General features: G+C 46.5%; 1 protein-coding gene across 6 annotated transcripts in view; it reads left to right on the top strand.

The window, feature by feature from the left end:
• Positions 1 to 23846, top strand: part of LOC111846268 (glutamate receptor ionotropic, kainate 4-like) — a 217078-nt gene that overhangs the window by 130832 nt on the left and 62400 nt on the right. For 4 of the 6 annotated variants that reach the window (XM_023816305.2, XM_023816307.2, XM_023816304.2 and 1 more), the window contains 3 exons: positions 4801 to 4965; positions 7937 to 8034; positions 20271 to 20436. In XM_023816305.2, the coding sequence (XP_023672073.1) occupies positions 4801 to 4965; positions 7937 to 8034; positions 20271 to 20436 (429 nt within the window). Of the gene's footprint in view, positions 1 to 4800; positions 4966 to 7450; positions 7575 to 7936; positions 8035 to 20270; positions 20437 to 23846 lie in introns of those variants that run through there. The other 2 variants (XM_023816308.2, XM_072702147.1) reach the window with 2 other exon arrangements.

Here is a 23846-nt window from a genome sequence, read left to right as displayed (position 1 = left end):
CTAGCAGAGCAATGAATAGCTATTGTGAATATAATGGCTGGAGTAAATGACTTCAGTATTTCCGCTTCACGGCAGAATTGTCCGATTCCTTGATTTGCATTTTCTCCTCCTCTTCACTGATATTTTTGCCCAGCTGGTGTAGGTGTCCGTCTTTGGCTACTCTGTACCTGTTAGCTCCTGTTTCATCAAATTTTATTGTTCTCAGTTTTGTGTGAAGTTCCGTCCTTTCATGCTAATGGATTAAAAAAAATCAACTATTTGCAATCATGGATTTTATTTATTTAGCAGATACTAAGGTGGTTTACAGCAGAGTCAGACCATCCTTGGAGCAGCTGGGCCTTGCTCAGGGTCCCAGTGGGAAAATCACTCTGCTAACTTTGGGATTTGAACTTGTGACCTTCCTGTCACAGCTACATTACCACCCCCTGGTACTTTCATTGTCATAAGACTAGTTATTATATGTTTAGCCAAAGGAGATGGTTTTGCATGGTCCCATTTAGTCTATGACCAGGACACATCATGTGACCTTTCTATGAGGGTTCCAAAATGCCGGTAAATGCTTTTGGCGTTGATTGATCTTGTAGGCTGGGGGGCGGGGGATGGGCGAGACCAGAAGGGAGAGAATGTAAAGGAAGGTGAGGGAGAGGCAGCACCAATGGAAGCTGCAAGTGCGGGAAGATGGAAGCGTTGTGCAGCCGGCCATGGGGTCCTCGTGCTGGTTGACCGCGCTCTAGCACGCATGCTGGGAGAGTGCGGGGCAGCGTGTGGCCCAGCGTGTGGCCCAGCGGGTTCGGACACGGTGCCTGTTATCAGAAGGCCACAGGTTGCAATCCCACACTCACCAGCGTGATTTCTTGTTGGGTCCTTGAGCAAGGCCCTTAACCCCGTTTGTGAAAGAGATTGCTTTCTCAAAAAAGTAATTTCTTATTAATAAAATGTAACAGTCCATCCATCTTTCAGCTTTGGTTGGGCCTGGCTAAGTTTTGTTGGTGGGGGGCTAAAGCCTTTCCCAGGCAGCATAGGGCATGAGGCTGTGTACACCTGGACGGGTCATCGGTCCCGCGCATTAAGGATAACAGCAGTGGCATGATGACCTCACACCTCCAGGGCCGTGACTTTTTGTTAATCAATATATTTATTTATCCATCCATCCGTTTTCCAACCCGCTTATCCGTCTGGGTCGCGGGGGGTCTGGAGCCTATCCCGGAAGCTATGGGCATGAGGCGGGAAACAACCCAGGATGGGGGGCCAGCCCATCGCAGTATATTTATTTAGCAGATGACAAGTTAGAAGGCAGGGTCAGACAGTCCCTGCAGCAATTGGAGGTTAAGGGCCCAGCTGTGGAATCACTCTGCTGACCCTGGGATTTGAACCAGCAACCTTCTGATAACCTTCGGAGCTACACTCTGCCCCCAGTATATGCATGATGTTCTCAGTATGTTCAAGTGGGTTTCCTCTCGTAGTCTAAAGACATGTGGATTTGTGTCCACATTGCATTTTGTGTGTATGTGCGTGCCCTGTAATGGACTGGCATTCAGCGGCATGCATTCGCTGGAATCGGCTCCAAGCTTCCCACAACCCTGCACTGGATGCGCAGTTAGGGGATACGGATGGATAATAATCAGGCTCCATTTATTGTTATCGCCAAGCGGCAAGGCGGATGGTTTGTTAACGACACAGATCGGAATGATGCTGATTTGAATTTTAGACGCTTTAAGGTGTAGTACCCATGAGAATGATCTTCAGCCTGAGTTACTACAGTAAAATTTCCTCTCCTATAAATATTGAAATATAGGTTTCCCTGGATTCATGTGTCTGTAAAGCCATACAATAATAATATTTTATTTCTGGGCTGATTAACTGCTGAATATAAATTCAGGGGGCTTTTTTTGGAGATCACTACACTGTCGCTGTCCCTTTGAGACCTACCCATAACTTCTCAGTCTAATCTCGATCTACCATTAAACAGCTCTGTTCTGCTGTTTCCTCTTATTTTATATGGTAGGTGTTTTTGGGTGCTGATTCATAGCACTTCTCACTAAAAGTTTGTAGTATACCTCTGTACATCAGCATTCCTAATTGAAGGCTTGTTGATATACTGCTGCACGTCAAAGCGTTTCTCAAAGAAGGTTTACTCGTATATTACTCAAAGGCAGAACACAATAATTATGCTGACAGTGAAAATGGGAAAAGGGGCTTCAAAGTTATCTGACTGTCCACCCGTGTGTGTACAGTAGCAGCTCCGTAAATGATGGGGTTTTCAGGAAAACCCAGCGTCGTCAAACTAAGATCTTTAATGAGATTAAGGATCACAATTTCAGTCATAACTCACTTTTCATAAAATACACTTAGCTGTCACGGTGTGTTGCCTTTGCACAGAGTTACTGTACATGACAGCATTTATGAATGAAGGTTTGTTGCTATATTATTACACATTACAGGGTTTCTTTATTCTTTGTTTGTGTCCTGCTGTACATCACAGCTTTTTTTGGGGACGGTGTGTTAACATGCCACTTTACCCTTTACTTGTGATTGTCGGTGTAGATACTTTTAATTCTGCCACTGTCGAGGGAGCCTCGCTCTCTCTAAATGGATCAGTAATGGAAGAAGCACTTCAGGCTTCACCCAGTACATAGACGATGTATTTTTTCAAAGAAACTATTTTCTAGAGATGAGAAGACTGGGGCGGGGGGGGGTGGGGTGGGGACATATCAGGTGTATAAAAGAAAGTTCCTCTGTTGTCAAAGAAGTGATGCTTGTCTGAGTTACGGCAACATCGATATCAATAAAAACAGCCCGAAGTGATAGTAAATATGATGGGGAAAGGCCAAACATAAAACCCGACTCTAAAAGTTATGGTCAACGGAAACCGGCGGGTGATTAAAATCGCATAAAGTATTTATGAAAAAGTTCCAATTAAAGATGATGAAAACCTGAATTTAAGAAGGGGGCTTTCATCCTTTCGTGGCATTAACGGGCTTTCGATCCCGTTCGCCAGCGAACGGCGGCTGCGTTTGACCACCGAAACCTAATGGCCACATTTGTCAACGTGACGTCTAATTGCGTTTCCGAGGAGCGGTTATTGCGTTATAATGCCGTTATCTGTTTTAACTGTCGCTAATTGCCCGCCCCTCATCCTGGATGCCAGCGTGCTCTTCTCTCCCGCCCCCCCAGTTTAGAAACGACATCGTCGGGAGAAAGATGGATGGATCTCCGGAAAGCCTTCGGATCGCCGATGAAAATGTTTAATTAATGGAGTTCACGTGGCGCCGTTGTGTGTATGAGTGGCTTGAATATGATTGGGCAGCGAGGCGGGTGACAGGGAGTTTGTTTTTTGCCGTAGCTCTGCATCAATCACCGGGCGCGGTGCGGGTGGGCCTGGACTGGCCGGATCTCCTGCATTTCTCACTCCAACGGCCACCTCTGCTCAGGGGGCGTCCTCACCGGGACGGCCTCTCAGCCGCATGATGTCTTGCCATCTGTGTACAAGGCTGGACTGGCCATCTGGCATACAGGACATTTTCCCGGCGGGCTGAAGGGGTTGCCGGCCGGCAAGATTTGTTTTGCTCAGAAAAATTCATGTGTAGGTATGTATGTGTGCCGGACCTCTATGGGCAAAGGTCCAGGGCCTATTTTTAATCCCGGTTCCACCCAGCCCTGTATCCAATGGACCTTCCCATTCTGTTGGCATTCCCGTAGCCCCGGACCTTCGTGATTGGCGGAGCAGACTGGCCTTCTGTCAGGTGACGTCCACACTTGTGGCCCCCGTGACCCCATGGTACAGTAGGTGCTGATGTCTGCCTGCCCCTGATGCACAGAGGTGCCGGCTGTGGCCGTCAGCTCCCGGGTCTCCCATCTCCTGCCTAAGTGCCAAATTGTGGGCGCTGGGTTTTACTTTGGGTTTGTTTCAGACAGCAGGGGGATACCCAGGCTTAACACCTTTTATGCGATTGATTCCAGTCAAAAAGGTAAACAGAGTCACATGAGATGAGGCTGGAGAGGGAACTTTATTAAGATGGGGGGGAGGATAAACATTTGGTTTTAGCTGGGGGGACATATGCATCTGAGGGAACTGGTGAATGAAGGGCATTTTTCACCCAATTTGGTCCTGCCCTGAGATGTCCATGATCCCCCCTTCCATTTTACACCCCCGATCACACAATGGTACCTTCCAGAAGCGTTAATATAACCAGGTCTCTGACATCTGAAAATTACATCAGGATGTAACATTATATATGTTTTATTATCACCAATCAATATCATTTTTCATTTATCATTACAGAGATATTCTATGTGCAAGGTTGTATTGAAAAACAAGCTGTGGAAAGCTGGCAAATCCAAATCCTGATTTTTTTTTTATAGGGCACTCTGAAACCAATGCAATGCAAATATGTTATTGTTAGATTCTGTACTGTAGTCCTTGAATATTACATTTATGTTTCATTTTGTAACACGGTGGGGTTGATAAATGCATGGATTTGATGGTGTTATTGCTTTATTACAAACCCCGTCCCCATCGCATGCATCTGAATCAGTGAATTGTTTATTACTAACAGGTGCTGGTAATTAGCTAATTGGCTGTTTGCTGGAATTGCTCCTGAAATGAATGAATTAGTGCCGAAAAGTGTTCATGTTCTCCCTCTTTATCTGGAGGGAAAAAAGATTATGACTGTATATTAAAATTCCTGATGGCGACCAGGCAGGAACGGATTCGCTATCCCGCTGAGAAGCTCCCCGATTTGGCCGCTTGGCATATGGGAGATTGTGACCTGTAGCTCTGCTGTGCCGTGTGCCCCTCAGCCGCCATCTTGGACGATCCCATGGAGTGCAGCCGGGGGGAGCGGCTGGCCATCACCTTGGCCAAAGAGGGAATCAACCGAGCCAGCAACCGCTCCACCACGGGCAAGCTGGAAGTGGACATCTTCGAGCTTCTAAGGGACAGCGAGTACGAGACCGGGGAGACCAGTAAGTTCCGGGCCATTCCGTTGGGGTGAGGAGCAGGAAATGAAGTGGTGCTTTATTTGCCATTTGTCGGAATCCAGGTACATTGAAATGCTTCTTTTCACATATCCCATCATGCTCTCTATTGAGACACACACACATATATACAGATGAAAACAAAGCTTGCAGTCCAAGTGCAGGGTCAAGCCATTTATCCGGCGCCTGTGGAACATTTTTGGGGGGGGGGGGCTAAGGGCCTCGCCAAAGGGCCCAATGGGCATATGACTACTCTGCCAAGGACGGGATTCAAACCAGGGACTTCTCTATCACAACCGCACAAGGTCTCTTACTATCAGGGACAGGATAAGGGCTTAAGGAGATACTAGAGAAATTCTATTGGTCCAGCCTCTATTCTATTGGTCCAACCTCTATTCTATCGGTCATCGCTGTGGTGCTGAACAGCCTCTATTCTATCGGTCAGCTCTCCGGTGCTAAACAGCCTCTATTCTATCGGTCAGCGCTGTGGTTGTGAATAGCCTCTGTTCTATCGGTCAGCTCTCCGGTGCTGAACAGCCTCTATTCTATCGGTCAGCTCTCCGGTGCTGAACAGCCTCTATTCTATCGGTCAGCATTATTTTCCCTTTGCAGCCAGGTTAGTGCTGGAATGACGGGCGAGATGACTTGTCATCCAGGAGACGGCTGTAATGAAAGGGTTTAGGAAGGGAGCAAAGCCAAACACCTGCAGACTGCACTGCCTTTGGGGTCTGCAGTGCCTAAATGAAATTATGGAGGTAGTGTTTGAAACAGCTTTTAATTTATTTATTGCACGGAACATTTGTCTTTGTTTTTTTTTTTTTATTGTTCTCCTGTCATGTCTCTCCGTTGTGTTATTAACTTCTGTCCCTGGATGCTCAAAGCAATTTTTTAGGAATTATATATAGCATTGTCGTACTTTTACTGTATTAATTGTAATTGGTTACAGCGGCACATGACACTGAGCGTGAATAGCTTCCAGACGGAAATGCTTAAACAAATGGAGAGCCCTCTAAGTTAAGCATATGCAGAGGGATGGGAGCCTGCTCAGGGGGGAAAACGATGGGTTTATTTCCTGGTAAGTGACAGATTCTGAGAGGAGAACGATGATTTTGAGTAATTGAAGGGACCCGAGGGGGGGGGGGGGATTGCAGGTCAGAGCATCGAGCTCTGATGCTCTGTGGTGGGGAAAGCTATGGAGGACAGTCATTTCCAAATAGAAGCTTGTCTTCCTGGAAGCAGGTTATTATTGTTAATGAAAACCGCAAGTATGAGAAAACATTTTTGTATACTGAAATAGAATGAAATCCATCCTTTTTCCATACCCATTTGTCCTATGTGAGGCTGTGGGAGTCCTGAACACTTGAAAGTTACGGCGTAAGGCAGGGAATAACCCAGGACGTGGCACCAACCCATCGCAATAAAATAAAATATGGAAATAAAATTAAAAATACAATAAAACGAAAAATATAGACGTTTTCAAAACTAACCGAAATAAAATAAAAATAAATGTCTACTTTACTTTCCATTACCGTTTTAAATTACATTTAGATAAAGTAATGGTTTGTTCATTTTCCCTTCTTTATGGAAATCATTCAAGGCAACATAATCCAGCGCATTGCCTTGAAGTGACCTTTAAAAATACCTGGAACATGTTTTTGCCCATTTTGAGGACAGTAGAACATAATGTGTACTGTGTATTCGTGTAGGATTCGCTAAAGATCAGACACATTAAATAGCCCTACAGCATTTTTTACCAAGAAATAACACTACTAAAAAAAACTAAATGGAAATATACCTTTAAATAAAAACTAATAAATCCACACAGAGAAATAACTAATAGTAAACTGGATTTCTAATGAAAATTGCAAATAAAAACTAAATTAAAAAATGAAAGCCATAACAACATTGACCTGGACTCGCAGATAGATTGGAGAGGATGGAGAAATGCCAGACGCTAGGATGGAGGGTTATGGGGCAGGTATGTCCACACAACAGCAGTAGTACGCAGCGCACTGAGGGGGCGATGTGAGGTAATTACCAATCAGGTGAGGCGAAATATGGAAAACAATCTCTGAGTGTCTATTATTCGTTGATTATGAGAGTGTATTTATTATTTGCATAATTGATGCCGGCTCAAACTTTAACTGGCGCCTCTCGAGGTCTCGCTCCGAAGGCCTCGTGCAGAGTAAACAGGAGCCCGACCCACACGGGAAGCCGGCAGATGAATTTCAATAGGGAAAACAATGAATAGGAATAAATTGCTGCTGTGAGCTGGGGGGGGGGAAGAAAAGACAGCTGAAGTGCCACGTATGTGACAAAGCTAAACTGCGGGGCTGTGATACTTTGTGTGCGTCTCCACACAGATAGGGTGAGGTTCTGTCTCTTCAGTTCATGGTGGGAGAGGAGGGTCTGATGAGGGTAGGGCCCAGAATGCATTGCAGCATATTGAGTCATTTGATAGCACTCCCACAATCCTCCCACTTCGCGATTTCGCCTCCCACTTCCTGCAGCAGGCATTTGCTTACGCCGCCCCATGGGCCTCTCCTGGCCGGCACCGTCTGGGCATGTGACCGTGACGGCGTGATCAGTGAGTAAAAGTGAGTCAGACGTGTCGGATATGCGCTATATAGAAAAGTGGCCCATCGATTTCCCGTTGGAACTCCTTGTGGTTTCGGGAGCTTATTGAGCGTGGAAAATATCGCATCATAAAATCCTCTTTTGGCTCCCAGCACAGAAGCGCCGATCCGCTATGAATGGGATCCTCTTGGCTCTTGTGGTCGTAGTGGACCCGGTACTGGAAGCGCGGGCCTCGGGGCTCAGCACGGTCAACGCCGTTTCATTCAGCTGGTTGTTCGGAGCGGATTCTTTAACACACTGCTGGAATTTTCGCTCCCCCGAGTGAATCCCCTGCGAGGCAGGCGCTGAGACCTCCGTCTACCCCTCTCTCCTCCCCTGACAGTGTGCCAGATCGTCTCCAAGGGTGTGGTGGCAGTTCTGGGTCCCTCTGCTAGCCCGGCCTCCAACTCCATCATCAGCAACATCTGCGGAGAAAAAGAGGTGAGTGTCTCTGCAGCCCGTCCGGAGGAGCGGGGGAACGGAGGAGCGGGGGAACGGAGGAGCGGGGGAACGTCACAGCCTGTTGGCGATTGAGGGAAGATGAGGAATGTCCCTGACTGATGTTATAAATGGCTTGTCATCTTTGTTCCTCAAAGTGATGGGATCCTGGACACTTTTGACCTTTGCTGGAAGGATTGCGGCTCTCGATCACCTTCAGCTCTGTCAAAACGCTCTCAATCCACAGCTTTCTCCGCCCCCTAACGGCAAGCTACACCCACATTATGGGATCCTCTGATCTGTTCAGTATTCAGGACGTTTACCAGTAGACTCAACAGAGCTGGGGGGGGGGGGGGGGCATTTGGGTGTATTGGGTGGGCACCAGTGTTTTTTTGAATTTTGTTGTAGGTCTTCGGGCTTGACCCCTGGAGGGCAGTTCGACTGTGGCGTCAAAGTGCAATAAGTTTGGGGGATTGTTGACTGGGGGGTGGAGGTGTGGGGGGTTGCGATGGTAATAATTAAGTTTGGTATGGCAAAAGTAAAATTTGTTGACTGGGGGGGTGATGGTTTGTGAAAAGGGGGTGGTACTGAATAATACTCTGTTTCTTATAGGGGATCCCTGTGTTGTTATGGGGGGCCCCAGGATGATTATATTAAATCCCCAATGACTGGTTACACACCTCAGTTGGATGGGCAGATGATCCGTTTGGGTTGGCTACCCACCCTCGGCCCACCAGTAGCCCAGTAACCACGCCCCTGGTTAGACTGGGACTTGTGACATAGTTACCCATGTGTCTGTACACCTGTGACTCCCAGGAATGACTGTCCCCAGCTTTCATCTCCTCCCTTTGAAGGCTTCACAGATCCTGCGCTGGTGAAGGGTTCCCGTCAAGCTCGCTGGCTTCCATGAGCTCGACGTTCCTCTATAACACTTGTGCTGGATTTAAGGTTCTTAGCTGCGGAATTTCAAGGAAGTCACAGAGGGTTTAGCTGAACAGTGTGATTGTCCTTTATCCTCTTAATGGGTCTTCATTAAAGGCTTTTTAAAATATCCCTTATTTCTGGGCTATGCTTTGTGCTCTTATGCTTTTTTTTCTGGTTTTAAATGTAATTTCTTTTTTAACTCTAATCTGGATTTATGTCATTCTGTCAAATAAATATTTAAAAATATATGCAAACAGAGGTGTATGGGGGCCAGATGCAGCCTCTAATTGCTTAGTAACTTTAGGCTGAAAATCAGATTAATTAATGCTGCGGGTGTCCAGCGTATTCCAGCTGATACTTTCAGGGTAGTTTCTGAAAATGGTGGCGACCTAACAAGAGATGGCTGTGGAAGGGAAAGGATGCGGCGGGGGGGGGGGGGGGGTGATAATCTATGATGGCTGTATTCAGAATTTTCTTTCGCAAGCGGCAACCCCTCAGCTGGACTTGCCCCCCCACTGCGTAATTACACACTTACACATACATATCTGCACTGTGCATTTCCATGCAGTTTAGCGAAGCTGATTGCACACTTCAGAGCCTCTCTTTTCCATTTTATTGAAAGGAACTTGGAGCGCTTGACAATCCAGAATGTGGATGAGACCTCATGCCCCCCCCCCCCACCACCACCACCTGCCCCACTCCAGACGAGCTGATTGGCAGGATGTTAATGTGGGCGGAGCTTTGGCTTTTCCCTCCACACATTCCTTATAAATTGTCCAATTAGCCATCACCTAATGCAAATTTCCATCCCGTTCAGGATGAAATGTTACTCTTTCATTATGTTAATTGCTGGATTGTCCTTGCTGCCCCTGCCCCACAGGGGACATTGCTGATTGGTCCGCCACAGCAACTGTCTCATGTGTTTAGGGTCGGTGATTGGCTGAGAGCCTGGGTCCTGCCCCTTAAGATCTGACTCCCTTTCCCATTTATTGTTGATTGGCCTAGAAAGGCAGAGCGAGCAACTGCTGCTGGCACCGGTGGAGTCACGCTTCTGTGACCCTGTGACCGATATTTTAACAATTCTTTAGAAACGGACCATGCAGATCCAGACTAGTACAATGTGTCTTTGAATATTTATGATGTTTTCATTGAAATAAGTCTGCAGTGTTTGCAAATTAGAGCTGTTAAACCGCTTGATTGAAAAATAAACACGCTGTACCTTATTACACCTGGAATTAGTAGCTCTTTGCATGCGGTGATTGTTTTTGTTTATGATGTGTAAAAATGACTCGAGTCCTTTTGAGGGCAAATTGATTTTCTGCAGAATCTCATCCCAGCCGATCCCCCACCACGCTAAAAAGTGAGCTCCTCCCGACATGCCGACTCACCTTCTCGTTCGGGTGTGTCCATCCACTAGGTGGCGTAGTGGTTAATGAAACTGGCTTCTTCTATACTCATCATGAGTGAGGCGCTCGAATCCAGGGAGCACTTTTGTTAGAAACACCTGCCAAGGAAAGAATATCATCATTTAATATCAGTGTAAATTTGCCCTCCAAGAGGCAAACCTAGCTCTCGGATGCTAGCGTTGACCCAGGGTGGGCTGCACTTAAATGGGGGTGAGTTTAAATGGAATGTAAACATGCGATGTAATCAGATCACAGCACCGTGCTCCAGTGGGTCGTTGTGTTTCCCCAGGCGGGGTGAGGCGTAATTTGGAAGATTGCACCGTCCGGTCAGGCATGAGGGATCCGGAATGAGCCCATTGCAGCCGGGACCTTCTGCTGAGTCATTGCTAAGGAGAGTAAAACTAATTAGCCAGTAAAATACCTCCCTTGGATTCTCCTTCGTTTGGCTCATCTGCCGTCCGCCCAGGTAATTCAGTGACATAGCTGGACAGGACGGGTGGGATTTAGGCCCAGTTTGAGCTTGGGTTGCGTCATATTTGCTTGGTGGTACAGGATGTTGGGGGGGGGGCAGTATTAAAGCTTCAAGCTGCACTTTAACATGCAGGTTTTTCCTCGGGCCCCCACTCGTGCCTCAACTAACCTTATTTAATAAAATTTTCAACCCCCTCCACCCCTAACCCCCCACTGATCCTCAGGTTCTACTGATCCTCAGGTTCCACCAATAAACAGCTTCACCATCGTAGAAAACAATAGGGGGGGGGGGGGGGGTACACCGCCGAAATTAATTTAAAAGTTAAGTAAAAACAGAAATAAGCAGAATCCTGAGGCATGGTCGCTCACTGCGCTCCTTCCAGGGCGTCACGGTGTGCTTCATGAACTGGACATTAGTGCAATATTTTGTACATGCTACCTCAAATATTTCTGTCATTCCAGAATTTATTGTTGTCAGGGATATGAAATTTGGTCATAAATGCACACATTGGTTGGAGAATGAATGTTTTATTACCTTTGTTAGCAAACGGTCGCTAAGCGATGTGGTCGCTAAACATGGAGTGGTTGTGCCTGTGAGACGTCAACGTGCAAACCAAGGAGAGGACCTACAGCTGAAGCGAGAGTGGTCCCTTCCGTTACCGTGGGGACCTGTTGCATCATGGAGGCCTAATAGACTGGGACTTGGGTTTCCCAAGGCCCATTGTGGGGATGTCCCCAACAAGCAGCGCCTCCGCTGGTACTGTAAAGCCTAGGTCACACTTTACGCTTTCATGCGCTTTTGGTCTGGGGGCGGTTGCTCGCAGAGCAGCTTGTGTTCATTCTGTGGAGGTGGATGGTTGCGGTCGGTGCATGTGTACTGCATTGATATTCCTCCAGACCAGCAGAGGGCAGTTGTCAACTGCTAGGTCTGAATGAAGCTTGCGCAAAAGAAGGATGAGATACGGTATATAACTGCAAGTTTCATGTCTTTTTGGATTTTTAAAACAATAAAAACATACCTTTCTTTTATAAACCAGCTCAACTTATGGCAGCTTTGTCTCAAAAAAAAACATTTGGACAGTAAATATGTTAATATTTATCTCTGCCCGTTCACGTTTCTCATTGAAAGTTCTATTCGATTCTTGTGATAAAATATGATTTTTGGGTAGAAATTAATAATAATCAAGACATAGGTGGAGTCCCTAAAAGGTCAGGGTGGGAAAACATTTTTCGAAATAGTTCTGCGATCCCTCTACACTTGCCCACTTGCTATTTGCTGCAACGTGACGGCGAGGATAAACCTAAATAATGTTTGTGTGCCCTTCGCGTTCAGTAGGCCAGCTGTCTTGTTTACAGTTACTGCCGGTGAATGGACACAATGCAATTTTTAATAAATACGTATGTTACATAGTGTGCATTTCCCCCCATAGTTCAATGCTTAAAGCAAACCTAACTGGACATGTCTGTATCGTCTATATCGTTATTGATTTATACTTATTAGTCCATTAATTCTATGTTTTTTACTTTGAACGGACACAGTACTGGTATTATTAATAACGGAAAACCATTGTGTGGGATCGCAAAAGTTTCCAGAGTTATTGATATTTACTGTTTTGAGCTGAACAAATTGGGACAAAGTTTACATACATACCACCTACTGGATATCCTCCTGTGACCCAAGGGAAAAAGTGTCCTTCAATTTTAGGTTATTTGTCTTTGGAGGAAATATTTTAGAATTTTTCAAATTTATTTTTATTTTTGATTTCACAGCATGTCCTCTTTAGTGTACAACAGGAATAAATATGTTTCCTTACATCAGTGAAAAGAAAACAAAATGTCGACTACAATGGACATAAATGAATGGGTGGGGTCTCAGGAGGGTATACCTAGTCCATTATCTTGCGCAGTCGACACACACTGTTTCCGCTAGAGATAAAAATCTGGGCTAGAAGCACACCGGCCGCAGCCGTCCAGCCAGCCTGATGACGATATTTACATCACGTCCCCTCATCCACAACTGAAAGCGTACGGGTAAAAGTGATGTATGAATAGGCTTTAAGATGCAATGGGGCCTTCTTCAAGACTAAAAGCCTTATTCCGCATGGAATCCACCTCTGTCTTCCTTTAAGCAGTGCTTGACTTCTTGTTGTGGCATTTTTCTATTTATTATGTTGTGGGGACCAGATTTCCCCTCAATGTGATAAAAACCTGTAACTTTTTACCTTTTTTCGGTCCCCGCAAGGATAACCTCAATTTCGTAAAAATCTGTGAATGCAATCATAAAACTAAAAATGGTTTAGGTTAGGACTGAGTAGGGGTTAGGGTTAGGGTTAGGGTTAGGACTGAGTAGGGGTTAGGGTTAGGGTTAGGACTGAGTAGGGGTTAGGGTTAGGGTTAGGACTGAGTAAGGGTTAGGGTTAGGACTGAGTAGGGGTTAGGGTTAGGGTTAGGACTGAGTAGGGGTTCAAGTTGTCATTGTTGGGATTAGGGTTTTGCCCATAGAAAAGAAAGGACAGTCCCCATAAAGATATGAATACAAACATCTGTATGTGTGGATTATGATTATGTTGGGTAGCACTTTACAATAAGGCTCCCTTTGCCACTTATAAATGGTAGTAACTCATTAATAAAAAGAAAACTGTGGTGTAACTTGTTTATACTTCTCTAGTAATGATTTACAAAGTGCTACAACCTAATTAATAACCTGCTTATAAACCTTTCATAATCCCTTTATAAGTGTAGCCTTATTGTAAAGTGGCACCTTATATTACATTGTGGGGATTATTTTTCAGGTCCCTACAAAGATCTGTGAATGCAATCGTCCATCCATTTCCTGAAACTGCTTATCGTATTCGGGGTTGCGGGAGCTCTGGAGCCTATGGGCGCAGGACGGAGAACAACCCACGCTGGGGCATCAACCCACACTGGGGCATCAACCCATCGCAGGGCACACTCACACACCAGTGGGCAATTTGGTGACTCCAATGTTTCCTGGTCCCAATATGGGAAAACTGTATTTTATAAAAATCTGTGACTGCAATGAAAAAACTAAAAATGGAAAAACCCTTGCATCTTGTTTGGTTACTTATGGTTATGGTAAGGGCTGGGTAGGGGTTAAGGTTGCCATAGTTAGCATTAGCATTTTTCCCATAGAAATGAATGAGCGGTCCCCAAAAAGATATGATTACACGTCTGTGTGTGTGTGTGTGTGTGTGTGTGTGTGTGTGTGTGTGTGATGTTCTATTAAATGGAAGCTGGTCCCTCCTGACTTGCAGGCAAACAGGTAGCAGGTGTGTGTGTCTGTGTCTGTGTTTGTGTGTGTTTTGCCTGGTCCCAACTCCCCATATGGCCTCATATCTGCAACACTCCCCTACGAGCTGCGGAGGCATTTTCTCAGCTGTCGGCGTGAACTCCTCCCAACACCTCAACTCCCAAGTGGATGCTTGCAAAGGCGGACATTTCAGTTCCAGAAAGTAAAATCCAAACCAGTATTTTGTTTCAACCAACCAGTTGAGTCCTCTGTCACTGTGACTCTTTATGCTCAACTAGTTGGTTGAAACAAAATCCTGGTCTGGATTTATACTTTCTGGATCTGAAATGTCCGCCTATGCTTGAAGGCTTCTGAAGCACCGTCTCAGAAATCCACTCACCTGTAGATAAGCATCACATGCCAGGACCAGCGTTGATACTGCACAAGTAGCTTAATGGCCACATGGAGGCCTGTCCTTCTGATTGGCTAATTCTCGACTCACAGGACTGCAATAGCGGTTGTGAAAGCAGCTGAGAGAGACAATGACTCTTCTGAAAGCGGCTGACGTCTGCTCAGTCTGACATTATCCACTCGTACCCTTTCTCGAGCCACACATGACGTTAAGGGGAGCAGAATGAGCACATCGTATGTAATGGTTCTTGTTTTTGCTTGTTGGTTAGCCAGTGATCACTGGAGACCATGCCTCCACATTAATAGTGGACTCTGAAAACATTCCCAGTTGAATCTAAGATTTCTTCTTACCAGTTGTGCTTATGGGCAGCAATTAATCTGGCCTGTGGGCGTCGCCGCTGGGTGTGATCGACCCAAAGACCAGTCATTGGACGTATCTGCTAATGAAAGTTCCATCACGTCTGGTTGCCTAGTGATGGAGGGATCTCCCCTCGTAACCAAGGGGGCACCAGTACGATTGTGGGGGTGGTGCTGTACACTCAAGCGGGACAGCCAGTCTGACAGGCTGCAAAAGGTGTCTGCTTGGCGTCGAAAATAATCCATCCACTCATTTTTTTTTTTTTCCTCCGGTTGAGGCTCGTGATATGAAATGGTAAGTAACAGGACCTTTAGTTTTATATGCGAGGGGTGCGAGGCTATTTGGGCTGGCCATAGTGGTGTGGCAGCCCATCCAGGTGAGCTCTCATTATCTCCCCCTGGTCGGGCCCCCCTGGGCGGCCCCTGTCCCGCGGTCGGGCATCTCGTTAGCCACCTGTCAGCCAGCTGTCTGCGGCCGTCAATCCCCACTTCACATCGCGGGAGTAAACGGTACAGAGAGCACTGGAAGGAAACTATTGTACCCTTAGCCCCCCCAAGAAAAAAAACATTTAAACCAGACTGAGCCTGCCAACAGGTTACAATTGCCAGAATATAGGGTGGTGGTCAGCATTCAAATTAAATTGCTATTTTTATCAATTTTACATTTGCAATGTATGGGGAATGTGCACATATGTTGTATTTTGGGTGAGTCTTTCCTTCCAGACACTGCATAATGATTGTGAAATGACAGCTGAGGTCACTGGATCCACTGTGGGTGGCATTATTTTATTATTTCTGATTGGGTTAAACTAGGCTTGTAGTGTTCGACAGCCCGGGGTAAACCCCGCCCCTTCCTCACTATGGTAAATTCCCCCCATCGCTATGGTAAATTCATTGCCCTTTTTAGCTCTGGTTTATTGGTCTCCACTCCACAGCGTAGCTTAATATGCAAGTCAGTATTTAATTAAGCAACGAGAAGTGGTGGCTAATTTTGGTATCTTGGTCGTGCACGTGTAACCATCGTGTTCCTATCGCCATTTACACACCTTTATGGTGAGATTCACATCCGTCTCTCATGGTTTGAAATTCAATATGACTTAATGCCCTCGTAATCAGCCACTTCCTGTGTGTGTGTGATAAAGGCAGTTTGGTTCTTCTGCTTGTCTTCGAGCACTCGCACCAAGGAGGGCCACAAATGGCAGCAAAACGGTGCCCCCTCTGCATCTGACGACGATAACGGGTCGGAGAATGAGTCACAGCGTGGAAAGCAGGAATCCAGCTCGTTTACGCGGGTGACTCACTTTCCCAAGTACAAGCTCTCTCATCTGTATAATGGGAGCGGACCTTGAGTACGGAGACGTCAAGGGGCGCGATTTGTGACAGAACGCGCAATTAGAGACATCCCAGAGTTGCCAAGCAAGCGCCGGCGGTTCTTTCAGAAGTTAGTGGAGCTGTGATGCTTTTTTTGTGCGGTTTTTGTATCCAGTGTTTACATCTCCTGATTGAAGGAACCTGCTGCTTAACAAATTGGAAGTTTTTTTTTCTAAAAAGGCCCAAGGTTGAGTCATACCACACCATAACTGCACATCTTTTTAGTGCTTTTGATATATTCAGCTCTGTTTTTATTGTCAGTCATTTGATCTTGGTTGATATTTTTATATTGTTGTATTCTTATTTAATTGCTGTTTTATTCTTATTTTTATCTTTTTATTACTATTAACTATTTTGTTTGGTTGTTTTGTATTGTATACTTCCTTCAAGAACAATCCAGAAAGCAGATGGAAAAGCATTTAACAATTGTTGTGGCAAGTGGGATAAAGGACATGGGAGTGGGAGTTGAAAACAAAACTGGGCTTTATTAACTAGAAATGGAACAGAAACAAACAGAATGACATGGAACCAAAATAAGGAAGGGCAAGCGGGAATCACAGCACACAGAGGCAACAATATCAGTGTCCAGACTGGGGGGCACAGCACTGGGAGGCACTTATATACAAAGGACTAACAAGGGAGCAAAACGAGAGGCAGCTGGAGTGAATCACAGAAGGGCAGGAATTAGAAGTAAGACTAATATGAATCAGGTGTGACTCATTAGACTGTGTGTGTGTGTAACTACAATGTGCTTCACCGGAGGGTCAGCAGGGCAGGATGTGACGGCTATATAGTAGCACAGAGTATCACTATGTATTCAATTCAATATATTTTTATATAGCGTCTTTCACAAGCCCCGAGATACTTTACATAGGCGTATTGTAATACATTACTACATCATATGTAGTACAATGTATTTGTCACATAAAATCACATGTATCACACCAAATATCTCAAAAAGGATATGTGATATATGCCAAATGATTTTGCCAATTTAAGCTTTACTATGCCAAGCAGTTCCTTACTTGGTTTCCAAATCATATTATGAACACCATGATCAGAAAACTTTTACTGATGTCTGATTTTGCCTGAATACTTAAAACTCTAATGGGGCAAATGTACTGGCAAGAAGTATCCTTTATTTATTCATTTGTTTGTTGGTTTGTTTGTTTATACATTTTTTCGTTTCCCATGATCCCTTGCTGGTATGAATAGGTGGAAAAAATGATGTGGGTTATGGTGAAATTCATACCGCAAAATGTATGCAGGCCGATTAATGACCATGGCAGGAAACAGCGAAAAGGGTCATTTACAGAAATGAATAATATCTAGGGTAGATTCCTAAGTCTGAAAGTTTAAGGATTTTTTCCAATTTGACCTTTATTACCATTGACAATCATTTCGCACTTTAGAAACACAAACGATCGTTTAAGAATCGGGGAACATTCTGATGTTTTTTTTTTTTTGCGTGTGTGTGAAATGTCTGCTAGTGGTTAACAAAGGCGCTTAATTATAATCATTTTGATGGCATTTCTCTTCAGTTTGAATATGGACGAGCGAGGGAGTGAAATTGCGAGCCACTGGACCCTGGGGGGGGGGGGGTACAGCAAAGCAACAAAAAGAGGTGACCGTGTGCATATGAGCGCGGCATGTCGATGGGCGCCGAACCTCCCACTGCGGGACAGGAAATGCCGCGGCTGGCTTATTTGGGAGAGCAGACGTGCAGATGGTGGGTCTTATTGAAAGCTGATTCGCTGGTGGAGCTTGATGACAGCACAGTGGGACACAGTGGCCCCTCAGAGGGTCCCAGCACGTCAACCTCTTCCTGTCAGCAGCTCTGCGGCGCTCTCCCGGCCCGGCCCGGTCCGGCTCATGCGTGGCTGACTGTAACAGCCCCCTCGGTGAGGACAGGTGCTCATGCATATTAATGAATGCGGGAGGTTCGTTATCTTCCTGATTTAATCACAATTGATGAGATCATTCCTTCTTTTTTAAACAGTGCCAATTGTTCTATAGAGATTTGGGAAATACTTGTTAGTAGCCTGTTTTGATTGAGCGTTTTTAATCTCCTTTCACCTCCCCTTGTTAACAGTCAGGGAGATGAGTAAACTCGTGTCTGACTGGTCATCTCTAATCCCTCCTTTACCCCCGACGTTAGCAGTCAGGAAGATGAGTAAACTCTGTTCTGATTGGTCATCTTTAATCTCCTTTCACCTCCCCTTGTTAACAGTCAGGGAGATGAGTAAACTCTTGTCTGATTGGTCATCTCTAATCCCCCCCCCTCCACACACACACCAGGAGGCTTATGCGATTTAGCAGTGGGAAGTGTGTCCTCCAAAGGATCCCCTTCCTTATGCATTGTGTACTTTGCCTGGTGTGTGGAGTGGAGGACTCGGGGCAAACAGGGACACATTGGAGGGATTCAGCTTTAGAAGCGATAACAGCTCAGGGCAGGAGCTCGAACCCTGAGGAGCAGATGGGAAGGTAGCAGAAAGTGGGCGTGTAACACATCCTCCTGCCTCCTCTTCGAGGATCGCTGAGCTGGGGCCTTTCTGAAGTGAGTGGGAGGGGCCAAAGCCAGGGGGCGGGGTCAGAGCCTCCCCTAGGTACCTGCAAGTTCCTGCAGCCCCACCCCCTCAAAATATACAATAACAGAATAATTACATCTTATGACGAAAGAGTTTATTTCCTCGGAAAGTCTTCCAACTCCGCTGCTCCTGAGACACACTGAACACTGAAGCTGGCAGACGGCATTTATTGTTAGTTTTTATTTATTTTAAAAAATTTAATTTAATTTTGTTTTTTTTTTTTGCATCTCATATGAGGGTGTTCAGAAAGCCAGGATCTCCCGCCATTTCCATGGCAACTGACTGCGAGGTGACTAAAGTGACTCACAGTCGGTGTTCGAGCGCCGATCCGAACGCCGTAGAAGCTGTGAAAAGGACTCACCTTACGCATCTCCTCCCCGGGATTTAGAACGCGACCTGGTCACGGCCGGTTAACTCCCGTTTATCATTTTTGACACATTTAGACCTTAAATAGCTCCGAGTGAATGTCGTTCAGAGCCAGCTGTGAAATCACAGCTGTCCGTTTGCATCTTAATCCCCCACCTCCAAAAAAGAAGAAGATTTACTCTGTAAAATATCAGAAGCAGCCCTTTACTCACTGCCTCCCTGAGTTCCCAGAGACCTCGTGCCGTACTCGGCCTTATTCCTTATTCATACGAAAACAAACCGCGGCTCCTCCAAGCTGCCCTCTCCTCCTCCCTCTCTTCGGCCTCTCCTCCTCCCTCTTGTCCTCCCTCTCTTCTCCTCCGAGTCATCTCCTTTGTCTCGTTCTTTTCTTCCCCGCTTCCGCTGCCCGGAGAACGTTTTTTGTGTTGCCTTCCGATCCCTGTCAGATCCCGTTGCCAAGCTGATGAAATGTGGGTTTTTGCACAAGACCTAATTTCTCTTTCTGTGGAAAGTTTAGGGCTCCTACCGGCGCTGGAGTTGAAAGCCTCTGAATGCAAAACGAAAAAAAACTTTGTGTTAAAAAAAAAGTGTTAATCTCCCAAAAGTTACATAATACACAAATGTCCTGTTGTAATGCATTTTACGATATATTCAGTCTTCCATTTAATTTTGGCAGCGCTGTGTGGTTCACTGGGTTTGGGCACTGTGTTTGTGCTCAGCAGGTCACTGGTTTAAATCCCAGGATCTGCAGAATGTTTCTACTGTTTGACCGCTGAGCAAGGCCCTTAACACCCAATTGCTCCAGGGACTCTCTGTCCCCACTTTCACAAAAGCTGTCTCCTGAAATATAAATATCTGGCCAATAAATATTTGTTATACATGTATGTAATTTTAGTTAAGTTAAAAAGTGATTCCAGTGTTTTTAAAGTCTGAATGGCTTTGGCATTTGACCAGTGACCCTGATAGTTTGATATGTGAATCATTATGTAAAACATTAAGTGACTCCAGCTGCGCTTGCTGGTCTGAATGCGGTAGGGCTGCCCAGTGAGACATCTCTGTGGTGACTCTGCCCTTTGACCTCGGCGCCCACCCCAGGTGCCTTACGTGAAGGTGGCCCCTGAGGACGCCCTGAAGGTGCAGTTTCCCCGGTTCACCACCTTGGACCTGCGGCCCACCAACACCGACGTCAGCCTGGCAGTGGCCAGCCTGCTGGGCTTCTTCAACAACACCATGGCCTGCCTGGTCTGCGCCAACGCCGACTGTGAGTAGCCGCCCCATGACCACCGACGCCAGCCGCGCACCCCCACGTTCCAACCATAGGCCCCGCCCACTCCCTCACTGTAATGCTAGGCTCCACCTACTGCACCTCCCCATTCCCTCTAAGACCATCCACTCTCTAAATGTAGTTTTTCATTCTCTAAGTTTGTGAACAGTTTCCAATATACATCAGAAGAAGAATATATGAATTTTGAACAATACAGGTTACCAAGCCATGAATCATGATTTTTTTAATTGTTTTTTTTTTTAAAGAGAAAATCTCATTTTGCTCAGTGTTGTCCCTCCCCTTTTGCCCCCTCCTTCTGTCTGACCTTTAACATAGTCCCACTTGATTATGTCACCTGTTGATGTCCCTCCCCCACCCCTGGGCCGTGCTGTGAGGGCCCCTGCATGAGTGAGCAGCCAGATCATTAGACATACAGCAGTGCCAGGACACTGAGTGTCCTATTAAAACACTGACCTTTCGAAAAAAGCCGGCCTTTGGTAGGCTGGCCAGCTAACGCTGTCCCTCCTCAGCCTCGGACCTCTGGATGCTGCCTTTTGCTTTGGGATATCACCCAGGGATACCTTGAGCCTCGGTATATAAGCACTAATTTAACAGTCTGGTGACCTGACTGCCTGATTTTAGCTTTGGTGATCATTTAATGGGACTGCATAGTCATTCAATTCAATTTTATTTGTATAGTGCATTTTCACAACATTACACTGTCTCAAAGCGCTTTACATTATCCCTGCCCAAAGCCCCAGTGAGCAAGCCAGAGGCGACAGTGGCAAGGAAAAACTCCCTAGAAGGAAGAAACCTTGGGAGGAACCAGAGTTAAAGGGGGAGCCCATCCTCTAGGGGCCGGCAGGGAGAGTCAAATGAATGAGATGGCAGAGTCCTAATTTACACTTTCCAGATCTTAAGATTTGAGTTTCAATGCAGAGGGCAGGCAGGTGATGGTGGCAGTAGGATGAACAGTGGTACGGCAGCAGGGCGTACAGGAGAGACGTCACAGGCAGCAGGGCGTACAGGAGAGACGTCACAGGCAGCAGGGCGTACAGGAGAGACGTCACAGGCAGCAGGGCGTACAGGAGAGACGTCACAGGCAGCAGGGCGTACAGGAGAGACGTCACAGGCAGCAGGGCGTACAGGAGAGACGTCACAGGCAGCAGGGCGTACAGGAGAGACGTCACAGGCAGCAGGGCGTACAGGAGAGACGTCACAGGCAGCAGGGCGTACAGGTGAGACGTCACAGGCAGCAGGGCGTACAGGAGAGACGTCACAGGCAGCAGGGCGTACAGGAGAGACGTCACAGGCAGCATGGCGTACAGGAGAGACGTCACAGGCAGCAGGGCGTACAGGAGAGACGTCACAGGCAGCAGGGCGTACAGGAGAGACGTCACAGGCAGCAGGGCGTACAGGAGAGACGTCACAGGCAGCAGGGCGTACAGGAGAGACGTCACAGGCAGCAGGGCGTACAGGAGAGACGTCACAGGCAGCAGGGCGTACAGGAGAGACGTCACAGGCAGCAGGGCGTACAGGAGAGACGTCACAGGCAGCAGGGCGTACAGGAGAGACGTCACAGGCAGCAGGGCGTACAGGAGAGACGTCACAGGCAGCAGGGCGTACAGGAGAGACGTCACAGGCAGCAGGGCGTACAGGAGAGACGTCACAGGCAGCAGGGCGTACAGGAGAGACGTCACAGGCAGCAGGGCGTACAGGAGAGACGTCACAGGCAGCAGGGCGTACAGGAGAGACGTCACAGGCAGCAGGGCGTACAGGAGAGACGTCACAGGTAGTGGAGGCCTCGCAAGCAGCAGCGTAGGCAGGATATCTTGGTAATTTGGGGTCTCCGGGCAGCACACGCCAGGAAGAGTAGGGGGAATAAAATGTGCAATTAGCCACAGTAGGGGAGACTATCGGCAGGGCAAACAGTTAGGTGAGTGCGGTATGTAAGCTCTGACACATACGGCTATGGGAGCATAAGTAGGAGGGAGAGGGAGGTGGGAACGCAGGCATGGGGAGTCCCTGAACGTCAGCACTCCAATTCCACAAGGGAGTGTGAAGCTAGAGTGACAGCAATGACAGACCAGTGCATCCAAAGCCAGTGGCACCGATCTGTTCCTTCTAGCCTAGGTACTGACAGATATCCTGCTCCTTGGGATCGAAGGAAACGAGGAGGGTTATATGAGGCCAGTAGTTCTCTATGGTATTCTGGTGCAAGGCCATTCAGTGCTTTATGAGTTAATAGCAGTATTTTGTAGTCAATCCAAGACTTAACTGGAAGCCAGTGAAGAGAGCAAAGAACAGGGCTAATATGATCAAGATTTTTTAGTTTTTGTAAGAACTCTGACGGCTGCATTTTGTACCAGCTGAAGCTTATGTAAGGATCCGGATGTGCACCTAGAAAGGAGGGTATTACAGTAGCCCAGTCTGGAAGTTATAAAGGCATATATTAGTGTTTCCGCATCATGAAAGGAGAGCATCTTCCGAAGCTTGGCTATGTTCCGTAGATGGTAGAACGCAGTTCTACATCTTATGTGAGCATCGAAACGTAGATCTGCATCAAGCAGAACATCAAGATCTCTGACCACTGTGTTAGGCTGAGTAGGAAGACCACCGAGGTTGAGGTTGTCAAACTTATTTCGAGCAGCCTTGGGACCAACCATAGTTACAGTACTTCTCTTTTTCCTGTGCTTAACATAAGGATTTTTTTCCACCAGATGTCTTCTGTGATGCATCATCTGGTTTAACAGATATATATATAACTGTGTACCGCAGCATAACAATCAAACCCAGCATCATGATTTCTAATAATGTGACCAAGTAGTAGCATATATAAAGTGAACAGTGGCGAGCCCAGCACTGATCCCTGTGGGACACTATATTTGACTTTAGCAGGAAGATTCATTGTTCACGTGGACAAACGATCAGTTAAATAAGAGCAAAACCCATAGAGACCTGTCCCCTTAATGCCAACCACAGATTCTAGCCGGTCCGAGAGAATATTATGGTCCACAATATCGAAGGCTGCAATTTGATCTAGTCATGGAAGGTTTTCATTTACAAAAGGACAGCGACTGACTTCTTATTAGCTGTTGTTTTCACTGTAGAATGTCTCAGTCAGGGGTTAGTCATGTGACAGTGGGAGGATGTCTCAGTCAGGGGTTAGTCATGTGACAGTGGGAGGATGTCTCAGTCAGGGGTTAGTCATGTGACAGTGAGAGCATGTCGCAGTCGCCTTGCCGTAGTCATATGACAGTGGCTGGGATTAAGTTTGTGAGTGAGCTCTGCACATGGAGATGTGAACTATTAGGAAATAATATGACTGTCAGTAATACACCCTCCCATATCTACATGCACACACTTGCTCCAAAACTGAGCTATTAATCCGCACCATCCAGTTTCAT

The sequence above is a fragment of the Paramormyrops kingsleyae genome, chromosome 18, assembly GCF_048594095.1.
Source record: "Paramormyrops kingsleyae isolate MSU_618 chromosome 18, PKINGS_0.4, whole genome shotgun sequence".
Classification (NCBI taxonomy): Eukaryota; Metazoa; Chordata; class Actinopteri; order Osteoglossiformes; family Mormyridae; genus Paramormyrops; species Paramormyrops kingsleyae.
The sequence above is the reverse complement of the archived record's forward strand: the minus strand, read 5'-3'. Positions and strand labels throughout refer to the sequence as shown.